At 39.0% G+C, this 13,354-nt stretch overlaps 1 protein-coding gene across 1 annotated transcript in view; it reads left to right on the top strand.

Moving 5' to 3' along the window:
- The window catches only part of spon1a (spondin 1a), a 29,074-nt gene extending 22,289 nt beyond the window's left edge, over nucleotides 1-6,785 (top strand). Inside the window, exons 8-16 of the mRNA XM_033991757.2 lie at nucleotides 1,489-1,690; nucleotides 2,887-3,027; nucleotides 3,438-3,513; nucleotides 3,836-4,018; nucleotides 4,341-4,511; nucleotides 4,593-4,760; nucleotides 5,158-5,322; nucleotides 5,614-5,880; nucleotides 6,207-6,785. Of these exons, the coding sequence (XP_033847648.1) occupies nucleotides 1,489-1,690; nucleotides 2,887-3,027; nucleotides 3,438-3,513; nucleotides 3,836-4,018; nucleotides 4,341-4,511; nucleotides 4,593-4,760; nucleotides 5,158-5,322; nucleotides 5,614-5,880; nucleotides 6,207-6,370 (1,537 nt within the window). The 3' untranslated portion in view covers nucleotides 6,371-6,785. The remainder of the gene's footprint in view (nucleotides 1-1,488; nucleotides 1,691-2,886; nucleotides 3,028-3,437; nucleotides 3,514-3,835; nucleotides 4,019-4,340; nucleotides 4,512-4,592; nucleotides 4,761-5,157; nucleotides 5,323-5,613; nucleotides 5,881-6,206) is intronic.
- Nucleotides 6,786-13,354: the final 6,569 nt, after the last annotated feature.

The raw sequence follows: 13,354 nt of genomic DNA, 5'->3' as shown, positions 1-13,354 counted from the left end.
TTTAAATTTTTTTCTGCAGTTTAATTAATGACATTTTTAGCCAAACGCTGCTATTTTTTTTAATGCCCTCAACACCATCATACGCTGAAAATGTGAGCTAAATTTAGGCGCCAGTAATAAAAAATGGTATAAATCTGTGTAAATCATTTAGCACATTAGACAGGGACTTTCCTGACATTTAAATTACCTTAATGTCAGAGGCTGCCCACGCACAAAGTGGCGGCTAGACTGGTGAGTTTTACATGTCAGATTTTTCTGATTTGCACTTAAGAAAAGGTCTCAAAGATTTGTCATATTGAAAGAATTCACTATAGAACAAATGTCACAGACTTAATATATGAAGTTAAGTTATTTTTCCCCACAGACCTTTTGTGGATCAGGCCATTCTCATTTGTCTTCGTTATCTTTGTTCGACCCCACATATAAAATAGCTGTAGTTTCTTCTCTACATTCAGCCACACTGTTGTCTCGTTAATAAGGACGCCCTTTGCTGGTCTCTGGGTTCATTTGATTTGCAGACAGAAGTGCTGTTTGTCACTGGCACCAAATTGAGAGGTGTTGGATGAGAGAAAGCTGCTAATGAGCCAAGATTTATTTTTGGACTTTCTGAATTCACAACTCTTTTGTGTTACTTTTATTGTACAGTGTGATTCTGCAGAAACCATGCATTTTATATCCATACACGTTCTGAGGAGCCACTCAACATCAAATCAAATAGATGTCTACATTTTTATTGTAAATGTAAAGAGTTAAAGTCATTACTTATTAGCCCTTGAAACTGAATAGGTCTAGTATGATTATTTGGTATTGAAAAATCTAAGTTATACAACGATTAATATTTCTCTAGCCTGTTTCTGGCATTTTAATGTGGAGCACAGGTGGCCGGCTGAGATGAACCCTGCCCCCCATTTTATAAGAGGAGGGAGCTCAGGGAACTACGGCCAGACTGTGCCCCCTTCACAAACATGTTATTAGACATGATGAGTCTCCCACTCACCATTTTATATGAGATTTTGGTGCTGATGATAAACAACTGTCTAATTGTCCAAACATTCTGTTCATCATTTTTTGGGGTGGAATTTGCACTAACTTGAGGAGAGGAGTAAACCACCTGCTTGTCTCCATAGAGATGTTAGTGCTTGCTTTGCCTGAAATGTTCCGCTGTATGTCCTTAATCTTATCTATGTTTCAGGTATTTTTTTAAATAAAATAAAATAAAAAGGCCTTGAAAAACATCCACTCTTGTAGTGAGTGGAGTCGCCTCCACAGATCTAACCTGTAGCTTGGCCTGATGCAGTCACCTGCTGTGGAATATTTATAGCAATTAAAATGTGTTGTAGTGTTGATGGCCTCAAAATGTCTCATGCTTGATTTCAACAAAAATAATTAATGCATAAGTATAAAAGGGTCTAAGACAAACTCTTAAACCTTGCTTAGCTTGCCTGCATTACAGAGTATAGGGTCTAATTCTTCCTGTTTGCCCCGTAGACGAGCTGCCCCCTCTGCTGAGTTCTCAGTGGATCGGACGCGACACCTCATGTCCTTCTTGACCATGCTGGGCCCCAGTCCGGACTGGAACGTGGGCCTGTCTGCAGAGGACCTCTGCACCAAAGACTGTGGCTGGGTCCAGAAGGTGCTCCAGGATCTGATTCCATGGGATGCAGGCACCGATAGTGGGGTCACATATGAGGTCAAGATACTTTCCTTTGGAGTTTGGTCTTTGGGTTTACTGCTTGGATTTACTCCTATTGAGCCATCTGAACTCATTTTCAGATATAAATGAAAAGAAAAATCACAAAGGCATGTACATTTAGTTGGGTTTGTATTTCATTTTCAACAAAAGGTTCCTGGTGTAACTGAAAAGTGCCTGCCTTGGAGTTAGGACTAAACATCACCTCAGCTACAGCCCCAGTCCATAGTTAAGGGACTAATATATAACTGATACGCTACATAAATAAAATACACACTTAACTACCTGGTCTCAGCTGTGATGTAAAGACTATAAAATAGTGGCTTGTTTACATTTCACACTTTGTATTTATATTTATACAATTAAAGTAGCTACCCAGTGAAAATGTACTGACATTTTGACACAGCTCAGACTCACTGTGCTCTACCCTCTGAATAACCCCTCTCCTCACACCTCTCTGCAGCTGGCTGTTCACACTCACAGTCTGACCTGTCATCAAACCTCTGTCTCTGCACATGCTCTCACTCTCCCCCTCAGTGTCATCACCAGACTCTATTCTGCTCAACACTCTATCCTGTCATTACCACACCTCTCATTTGATCATTTCCATTTGACACACACACAAGCAATTTATTTTAAATAAACCTGAACTCCTCACCAAACCTTAAATAAGTTTAAATAAGATCCACCAAATAGCTTAGGCCAGGTGTGTTTGACTAGACCCCTGGTGGGTGAGGTTAAAGCAGTAAAAGTCTTCAGCTGTCACATTATTATCTTACCGTTTTCCACTAATAGGCGGCAGAGGCGGTTGCAGAGGCTGCAGTCGACGCAGTCATTAAGCCTCCAGTAAAGAGTAAAGTCTTTATGTCTTAATTAATCAGAGTACTGTCCTCCCCTCTGCCCCTCCCTCACAATCACTGACCTCCTGTCCTGTGGTCTCAGTGGACATGGAGACTGGACTGTGTAGCTCAGACAGCCTGTGGCAGTGCTGTTCTATCAGCCCCATGCTGGGAGACCTTTATTGTTGACAATTAAGCCTCTACCATAAAAACCAGAGTGCTCTCACTCAGCAGTAAACTGCGTGACCTGTCCTTTCTCTGACTTTTGTGCTTTGTTAAACTTTGCTCAGTCACTTTGGCTGGCAGTGTGTTATTTTGGTAATCCCAACGTTTCATTGTATCTATCTGTTGTTTTAGTCTCCCAACAAGCCTACTGCGCCTCAGGACAAGATTCGTCCTCTGACCAGCCTCGATCATCCACAAAGCCCTTTCTATGATCCTGAGGGGGGCGCTATCACTCCTGTGGCAAGAGTGTTAGTGGAAAGAATAGCCAGAAAGGTCTGTTACTATTTCTACAATTACAAGGATAATGATAATAAGTAACACAATTTGAAAACATTTATCGGCACTCAAGAACATTGTATCAGATTACAGGTGGATATGCAGATATGTGAAAATCTGTGGACTTTTGTCCATCTGCTGTCTTCAGCATATATGCAGCATATATGTGCTTACATATGTGCTGATTATAAAACATATTCTACCACTATATGTGCATCATTTAATAGGATTGTATGAACAGGAGGCTCTAGTCCATCCAAATAAATATGTCAACAGCTCTACAGGTCTGCAGTGGCCTCTGGTGGTAGAGAACAAGAATTGCATGTTACACAATAACCAAGAGTTTCTCAAAAAGCTATTTCAATAAAAATGCATATTTTATTTATGTAAGAAATGTGTGTGTACAGGGTGAACAGTGTAACATTGTACCAGACAATGTGGACGATATTGTGGCAGATATCGCCCAGGAGGAAAAAGAAGAAGGTGAGGATTGGTTGTATATTGTGTAAATGTTTTACATTGTGTATATGTTTTATATTGTGTATATGTTTTACATTGTGTATATGTTTTATATTGTGTATATATTTTACATTGTGTATATGTTTTATATTGTGTATATGTTTTATATTGTGCATATGTTTTATATTGTGTATATGTTTTATATTGTGCATATGTTTTACATTGTGTATATGTTTTACATTGTGTATATGTTTTACATTGTGTATATGTTTTATATTGTGTATATGGAAGTCTGTCAGTGATTTGTTACGTACATTTGTCAGATATGTCACATTTGCTTTGGCAGATGATACTCCTGAAACATGTATCTACTCAAACTGGTCTCCGTGGTCAGCGTGTAGTTCAGCCACATGTGAGAAGGGGAAGAGGATGAGGCAGAGGATGCTGAAGGCCCAGCTGGACCGCAGCGTGCCCTGTCCACATACACAGGACTTTGAGCCCTGCATGGGCCCTGGGTGTAGTGATGAAGGTATGTACTTTAGATTCTTTTCTTAATATAATTAAATATATCTGCATAAATGTTACAAGACCATGTTTGAGGTCTAAGATTTGCTCCGCAACCCTATTTCAAAATATTTGTATTGGCTTTAGTTTTTACTTCTGAAAGAGAAACAAATAACCAGTACATATATAACATTAGTCTCCCTTTGAGTTTGCTTTGTCAGGTCGTCATTGCACTGTAAACACAGTAATTATATGTTTGTATTTGTGCCATTGTCAGTAGAGACTAGATGAGCTGACATAAATGTTTTCGTTTGACTGTGTATGCCTGAGCCTCTCCCTGTGCGCAGATGCCTCCACCTGTATGATGTCGGAGTGGATCAGCTGGTCTCCGTGCAGCCTGTCCTGTGGCATGGGAACTCGGTCGCGGGAGCGTTATGTGAAACAGTTTCCAGAAGATGGTTCAGTTTGCACTCTTCCCACAGAGGAGACGGAGAACTGTGTGGTCAATGAAGAATGCTGTGAGTTCAGACATTTAGCTGCACAAAGTGCAAAGTTGTAATGAAAAGATAACAGTCGTGTTACTTCTCTGATCCTTTTAGCTCCGAGCAGTTGCCTGGTGACCGAGTGGGGTGAATGGGACCCATGCAGCGCCACCTGTGGTCATGGGATGAGGCGCAGGGAGCGTTTTGTCACACTAAATCCTGCAGACGGCACTGTTTGTGACACTGAGCTGCTGGAGAGGGAGAAGTGCATGATGCCTGAGTGCCGTGAGTATAGCAGTATTTACAAGCACCACATCCACACTTCTAGACTCATCTCGACAAGTGCTTCTCAGATGTTTGTCAGTGTATTTTTTAAAAATAAAAACACCTGCAAATGCAAGATAGATAAGTTTAACGCCATAGGGTGGAGCATTTCAGACGAAGCAAATTAGTGTTATTATTGTGGTTCACTTTTAAGCAAATATTACACGTGCACAGTTTGAGAATCCCTGATGTAGACAATTGTTTGGAGAGTAAGAATATCACAGTCAGAGAGACCGTTGCCCAGTATGAGTCTGCAGTTTAATTAATGACAAACACAGCGACTCAAACGCTACCAAATCTTATGAGTATTTCCTAATCCAATCATCACCAACATTGTGCTAATGACTGCTCTGCACAGACACCATCCCCTGCCTGCTGTCTCCCTGGTCGGAGTGGAGCGACTGCAGTGTGACATGTGGGAAGGGCCAGCGGACTCGGCAGCGCATGCTCAAGTCTCCTGTGGAGCTGGGGGACTGCACTGAGGAGCTGGAGCAGGTGGAGAAGTGCATGCTCCCAGAGTGTCGTAAGTGAAAAACATGTCTGTTCACATCCATCTCTGTCCAACTTAATGTTTGGATCATTTTCTTATTGTCACAGAAATGTATTGTAGTTCTTGATCATGCATTTCAGGCTTCAAACTGCATGGCATTAGTGGGAAAAAAACAGTGCTCTTCTCACACAATGTGCTCTAATAGGACTATGTAACTATATATTGTAATTCAAATATTCTGTATTCTGTAACTAAATACATTTTCAAAGCCTTCTTTCCAACACTGCTCACAAATAATAAAAAACAACAACACTGTCTTTTCAGCCATCGACTGCATCATGACAGAGTGGAGTGAGTGGTCAGAGTGTAACAAGTCGTGTGGAAAGGGTCACACCATCAGGACTCGGATGGTCATCATGGAGCCGCAGTTTGGGGGAAATGCCTGCCCTGAGATCATCCAGAGAAAGAAGTGTAAGGTCCGGAAGTGCACCCGCGGACAGGCCAACAGCGATGAAAGGAAGAGACGGAGAGAACAGCGAGAGAAGAGGAGGAGCAAGCAAGGCCGCTCTGAGGGGGCAGCTGAACACCCAGGTCTGTTCAGGGACTACTTCTTTTTTCTGTGTTTTTTAGATCATTGTTAATTGATAGACTCATAATCACATACAGAATTTTGAGTTGGCGTAATATTGAACCTATGGAGATTTTAACATCATCCATCATTATCCAAATCTGATCCAAAAGGGATATTATATAGTGATAAATCAATTTACTATTTGCTCCTGAGCTCTACACATTGCACCACTGACTGTCTAAAACTCGGTTCTTTCAAATGATTGTAAATTGCAATTAAACAAGTTCTAGATAAAAAAAAAAAAAAAAAAAGTTGTTCATTGATTAATTTTTTTAATGTTTTATAGGATGCAGAATGAGGCCATGGTCGAGTTGGACAGAATGCACCAAACTTTGTGGTGGAGGTATTCAAGAGCGACTGATGACGGTAAAGCAGAAGTCCAAGAGCGCTCAACTGTCCAGCTGCAAGGACAGGAAGGAGATCCGGGCCTGCAACGTGCACCCATGCTAGGATGGGGCACACATGGACTACAGATGTGAGGGGACAGTGCCCAGCAATACTGACACACCGTCATACATGTGCTCAATGCAAGACTGAGCAGGGATGTACTGCAAACTAATACACGCAAATATAAATCTGTGTGAGACAAGAGGCTGTACTGGAGGTTCATAGGAATCAGGTTTAAACAGAAAAACAGGTCCATGCTCAAAGCCGTGATACACAGACTGCAATGTTCCACTCTGCCATATATAAAAAGCATACACTGTCTTATAAGACGTCTTTATAAGGTACATCCCAGACCTAAAGCACAGGTGCAGAGCCATTCCAGGATTTTCTATGCTTTGTTTCTTGAACAAAGATGCCAGGCAACTTTTTCTCCAGCTGAAATGTTGTATATATAAGCAAGTGATGTATCTGTATGATTTCTGGCATTACTAGTTTGTGCATTATATATATATATATATATATATATATATATATATATATATATATATATATATATATATATATATATATATATATATATATATATATATATATATATATAAAGAATGTGTCCCAAGATTCTTACCAAAGTCTTGTGTAGCTGTTTTCTAGATGTCTCCACTTTCTTCTCTGTTGCTGTAACATATTAATATTTTGGAATAATATCACCTTTACAATAAAAGTAAATGTGACAACTTTTCTTCCACCTCTTATTTATTTATTCTAGGCATGTAAGCATACATATTGGTGAGGGAATATCTTCTTCCCAGTGAGGTGCTGGATGTAGGACTTTTAATGATCTGGAAGATGTAATAGTGGCACATGGCCACTAGATGGGGATAAAACATGGTCTTTGCTACATTTCATTCTTGGAAAACAAATCATCTATTTAAATATACATTTTAATGATGGATCAAAATAAACCACACAATTATTAGTTATTATACACACATAGATGCTCTCACATGTTTCATATGTTATATGGGATACAATGACCATGCTTCATCCCTTCATCTTGATGACTTTTCTTCAGCCTTTAACCAAATAAAAGTATAACATTGATATTTTTAGGTTGGAACTTGTCACACTGTAAGTTTGTGGTGTGAACTCTGCCCCTTTCTGCGCACATCTGGGTGGGTGTAGAGGGTGGGGGATGGGCAGGTGTCATGCTTCATGGTGTTACTCCAGGGACAGAGGTGAAAAATTCAATACACATCACAATGCTACTCGTGTTTCCATGCCAACACATGCACACAAGGGGCGAGCCTACACACTTAACAGGCTCAGGTTGCATGCTAAGTTAATTGTTTTGGACAATGCTGATGTATCAAGATTGGGTAAGATATGCTGGTTTGAAAAATAAAAGATATCCGCTTTTAGCATAGAATAGCTTCAGTAAGGAATGACATCATACACTAATGGTGTACAACAGGTTTATTTTATTGCCCCACAAGTCAATGTCCATCTGATAATGGTGTACAATAGTGTTGTGTTTTGTTTTTTTTGTGCCGCCAGTGTCCATTCAGATATGAAAGTATTCACATGTGGCTATGATGTTCTAATGACTTTCTCCCTGGTCTGTCATGAATATTAATATTATTGCACAGAGCAGTACAGACTATTTATGTAAAAACACACTCTACAACCTGTTCACCATTTTACACAATTTCTACATTTCTAAAACATGTCAAATGTAGATTTAGAAAAGAGAGTGAAGTTTTGTCTTTGTCTGTATGAGTCACTTGTCTACTCTTTGTGCCTGTGCCAAGCCTGGAACAGCTGGAAAGGACTGCATCTCAATCTATGATGAAAACCCAATAGAAATAAATATGTTGTGGTTATTGAAATAAATGTGTGGTTGCAAAGTGCATATTCATTATGATCTTAGGCGAGCCATCCTCAGCACCATCTCCAAAACCACTGATTTTAATGATTACAATGAGTTTTGAAGAACAAGTGCAACATGCTATTCAGATTTGCCAATATTTGTAATTTGCATCACTGTAACTGAAATGATGATGGGATTGCTCTCAGCCAAACCATAACCCTACAATAATGAAGGAATATGCTAAGCCCCTAATGATGGCACATAATGATCTGCTGTGGCTATAATGTACATGCAGACAAAGCCACCTCATCAACAGAGCATGAAACACTGAAGCTTAATGATGAAAACTCGTCTGCCAACGTTCTGTGCATGTTACATATCATAGACCTGGCCAAGATGATTTAGCATCTGTCTAACGACATGACAGGCTGTCATCTCATCTGCTGCACTCAACACTTTTACCAATTATTTGTCACCAAAACACTTGTCTATTTAAGACTCTGTTTTTTTTTCTTTCTTTTTGTCACTGGGTACTCTGCTTTGTGTAGTTACTCATGCATGAAAAGAGTCAAATTAGAATGACAAGGAAAGCATGTGAAGGGGATATTAAGGCTGCAGTGGTTGATTGACAGGAAAAGCACGCTCAATTTACGCTTTTGTCAGATGAGACAAGCCTAATCTATTAATTGACACCAAATAATAAAACAATAGGAGCAATTCATCCTGACACAGCACTGCACCTTCACGTAAGACAGACCAGCAGCCTGGACAGAGAGACAAAGGAAATATAGGGTTTCATAATCAAATCATTCTCAGTGTAAAAATCAATGAAACTATTACAGTATAGCTAGAACATTTCTCTACAAATGTATAGAGTAGGCTATGGATCAACGCATAGTCTGTGTGGTTTAGGACTGGGGATATTGTGCAGTCAGGTTCTGTATTTTTTCTGTCACCAACAATTAGGATTATACAGAAAATCTACCTCAGTGTAACCCCAGCTCCACCAATAAAGCCTCATCATGAAGCTTTACGCACTGATCATTTGAACAAGCAGTTTTTCATTCCTTACTTTACTCTCGTTTGCAGGCGCTTGGAGAGGCTCTTCTCATTGAGAGCACAAGGCGATTTTCCTGCCATGTTGTCTTCCTGTTGCTGGGGAAACGCAGTTTGCAGGAATTCACAGCAGCGGTAATCTAAAATTGACTGTCATTCTGCAGCACTCATGTAAAGCTTCAGGAGATGGCTGCTACACCGAAAGATTTTAGGGAATTCAAGCCCTGATGCCAAATAATATACAGAATTAAGCTACAGAAATAGGTTTTGTGAAATAGGCAGTTTTGGTGCATAATTGATTACAGGTTAAAGGGTAAAGGTTAATTCACTGTCTCAACCTGATAAATATTTCATTCAGTGTTTCATTTAATGTTTAGGAAAAAAGGTGATAGGATAGATTTTCCCTTTACCTTTTCAAAATGTTGAGCACTTGCCTTTTTGACATTATTCAATGATATATTAAAGTCACTGCTCGGCTGAACGAGTATGTGTCAGTGTAAAAATGGAGCCTCAGTCTGCCGGTCATCATGCCCAATAAATGTCTTAAATCAGGCAAAGATCTTTGAAGGAGAAGCCTGTGATTTCTTAATGAAGCGGTTGATCCACACTTAAACTGGAGAGACGTGAGGCTGGAGAGCGTTCAGCTGAGGTTAACATCAGTGGAGCCTATAAAGTGAAACGGCCCAGCTTGTTTAACGTGAGGCTACTCTTGTTTTAAAGCCACAGTTAAGCAAAGCAAAACAATACTAGTTTCCTCATGAGTCCAGGTTAGTATTTATTGTATATCACTCCCCAAATGATGCAAAAAGTTCCATCTAAACTTGCTTTTAGTCATTAAACATAGCATGATTGACCATATGTATCCAGTGGTTCAGTTTAGAGAGAAAATACTCCAGCATGCTTAAAGAATTACACTGAATAACACATAATAATTAAGAAAACATTATACAATTAGAACTTTTTATTAAAGTCTTACCATCATAATGTGTGCCTACGCTAATAACATTTCTTGACCTTGGCTTAAATTACGTTAAAACTGGAGGCGCAAAGTGGGAGAGACGCGGTGTATTGCATTAGATATAATTAAAAAAGTCTTAGTCTGGAAAATATCATGTGTTTACTGAGACACAATGGCCGCCATATCTTTTTACATCAGTAATTAACTCCTTTCTGCTTAGAAGCTTTTCTTTAAGGCCTTTCTCATAAGCCACTCTTAGTCTAATTAGCGTCTCTTGTTGTGAATGTTCCTCCCCTTCGCCTGCTGCTTGTGAATAGTGATTAGGTGGCTTGTTTGTTGTTTGCTGGTGTATCCATAGGTGGGTGTGCAAAACTGCAAAAGTGTGTGGTGGCTCAGGAAATATACTAAAATGTGTTTATTCCTCCTGCAGACCCGTTCGAGTTAAATAAAGACAGAGAAAATGAAAAGAACAGATAATTAGACACACTCAAATCCTGTTGGACCCTTTGGATTTCTGTGTTTATGGAAAGTGATGTAATTTTTCATCATACAAGGATAAACACAGGACTGAGCTTTATCTGCAGTGTCGATGGCTGGATACTACAAAGTCATGGATAATTGGGGTAATTGTTTAAGGATGAAAAAAGCCTAGATTGTGATTAGGAACAAAAGAGAATTATGTAACAGCCTTGAGCGGAATAAATACTGAATGACTAAATAGCAAATGTTGAGTTATTCTACATCTTTTTCCAAGCTTTTCCAATCTTGATCACAACCAGAAAACTGAAATTAACCCATGACGACTCCATGTTGTTTTTCTATACAGTTTAAAAGAGTTGTACAGTAAAAAGACTCGTATGTCAAATCTAAAAGGTCACTATTGGGCCAAGAAATCAACAATCTTTTGGCATTGATGTTTGTGTAGAACCAGCATTGATTCATTCATTTTGTACAAATCGTTCAGCTTTGACAGAGCGCTGTGTTATTTAGACTCTCGTGTATTATAGGCCAAAGGTTACTGAAAAGACTTATATATACGGTGCATATATATTGCTTTAACATTTAATAAAAGCTTGCAATACATGTCAGTTTATTCATAAAAGCCCTATACTGCAGCCTGTATTGATTTCCATGCCATAAGGAGAAGTCTTGGGATCGATTGACTGTCACTCCCACAGGATATTCTTCAGTGCCCGTAATGTAAATGCCTGCTGCGCGTATATAGACGTCTAAATATTCGACTCAGTGCTGTCACCCACATGCCACGGGTTTCTACTCCAACTGGGGCACCTCACGCTCATGCAAACCGCTAAACAGATCATAATCCTCGCTCAAAATGTTTGTTATGGGACCATTAGCGGATGAGAAGGGTCACTTTGTTTCTGTAAATAAATGAGTCCCCGTGAATGCGTTCTATATCATTTCAATACGTATTGCTTCTTGTTGAACGAAAACAACACCTTTAATTGGCAGTTTGAAACTCCACGCAGTGACCCTTTGTATTGTTTAGTTTAAAAAAGCCTAATAAAGCTGTTTATGGATAAAAATCTCTCGTCTTCAGAGTAAGAGCCCAATTTGTGTAGTGTACGTCTCTGTTGTCTCGTCTGCTGTGAAATTGGATGTGGAATCGATATGTACGTTTCACATGAGTCAGTACTGGCTGATATATTGCTGTAAAAGATGACGAAGCAATATCCAATAATGTGTTAGAACAAGTCACATTAGTAAAGCGTTTATTAATAAGCTTCTGCATTTACGTTACAAAGACGACCTCAAACCTTCCCAGACTTAACCAGTGGCATTTACATATTCAACATGTACATTAACTTTACACGCTATCCATCAGTTGTATATTGCAGCTTTAAATGATTATCATTGTTGGTCCATGCTTTAGAAACAAGTATTTTATAAGGCTTATGAAGAGAGTGTTTGAGTTTTATGCAGCTTAAACCTTGAAGAGTCTCCCTGAAGATGTGAGACAGGCCTCTACTTTGAAAAACAGAAACAGAAAGGTTTAAATCTGCACTCTTCTCTTTTAATGATAATTTTATGATGATAATTTATGTTTTGAATGTCTTTCTTATTCTGTAAAGCACTTTGAATTACCTTGTGTACAAAATGTGCTGTACAAATAAACTTACCTTGCTTTGCCTTTTTGCTATTAGCTTATTTCAACAATTCTGAGGTATTTATAAGCGTTTTACAAATGTCTATCACATCTAACAAACACTAACTATGGCTGGATACTACAACGTCATGGATAATTGGGGTAATTGTTTAGGGATGAAAAAAGCCCAGATTGTGATTATGAACAAAAGAGAATTATGTAACAGCCTTGAGCTAAAAAAAACAAAACCTGAATGACTAAATAGCAAACCTTGAGTTAGTCTACATCTTTTTCCAAGTTTTTCCAATCTTGATCACAACTATAAAACTGAAATTAACCCATGACGACTCCGTATTGCTCTTCTATACAGTTTAAAAGAGTTGTACAGTAAAAAGACTCACGTGTCATGTCTGAAAGGTCACTATTGGGCCAAGAAATCAACAATCTTTTGGCACCGATGTTTGTGTAGAACCAGCATTGATTCATTTATTCATTTTGTACAGATCGTAATTGTATTGTATTTTAACTATTTTTAAACTCAGGCTCAAAACAGAAAGGTGTTTATTCTGTACTCTTCTCTTTTAATGTGAATTTTATGCTGATTATTTATGTTTTGAATGTTTTTCTTATTCCGTAAAGCACTTTGAATTACCTTGTGTACAAACTGTGCTGTACAAATAAACTTACCTTGCTTTGCCTCATGTTTTCTTTTTACTATTGGCTTATTTGAACAGTTCGGATGTATTTATAAGCTTTTTACAAATATCTATCACGTCTAACAAACACTAACGCACACACTAACACATACTAATACTTGTTTATGCCATGCGAAATCACAGCTACTTAACACATCCATGATAAAAACGGTTCAAATCTCATCCGCGCTGAACGTTTTGAGATGCTTTCACTGTCTGTTGGGCTGGAAACCTGTTGAAACCTGTTGAAACCTGTTGACTGCTCCATATCCAGCCGCTGAGAGTCGAGGCGTCAGGTGCCACCTCAAGCGTCACTGTGATCAATCCCCTACACCCAAGAATGGCAACGGACAGCCATAACCAA

The sequence above is a fragment of the Periophthalmus magnuspinnatus genome, chromosome 3 (assembly GCF_009829125.3).
Source record: "Periophthalmus magnuspinnatus isolate fPerMag1 chromosome 3, fPerMag1.2.pri, whole genome shotgun sequence".
Taxonomy (NCBI): domain Eukaryota; kingdom Metazoa; phylum Chordata; class Actinopteri; order Gobiiformes; family Gobiidae; genus Periophthalmus; species Periophthalmus magnuspinnatus.
Note: the sequence above shows the minus strand (reverse complement) of the source record. Positions and strands in the feature narration are given on the sequence as shown.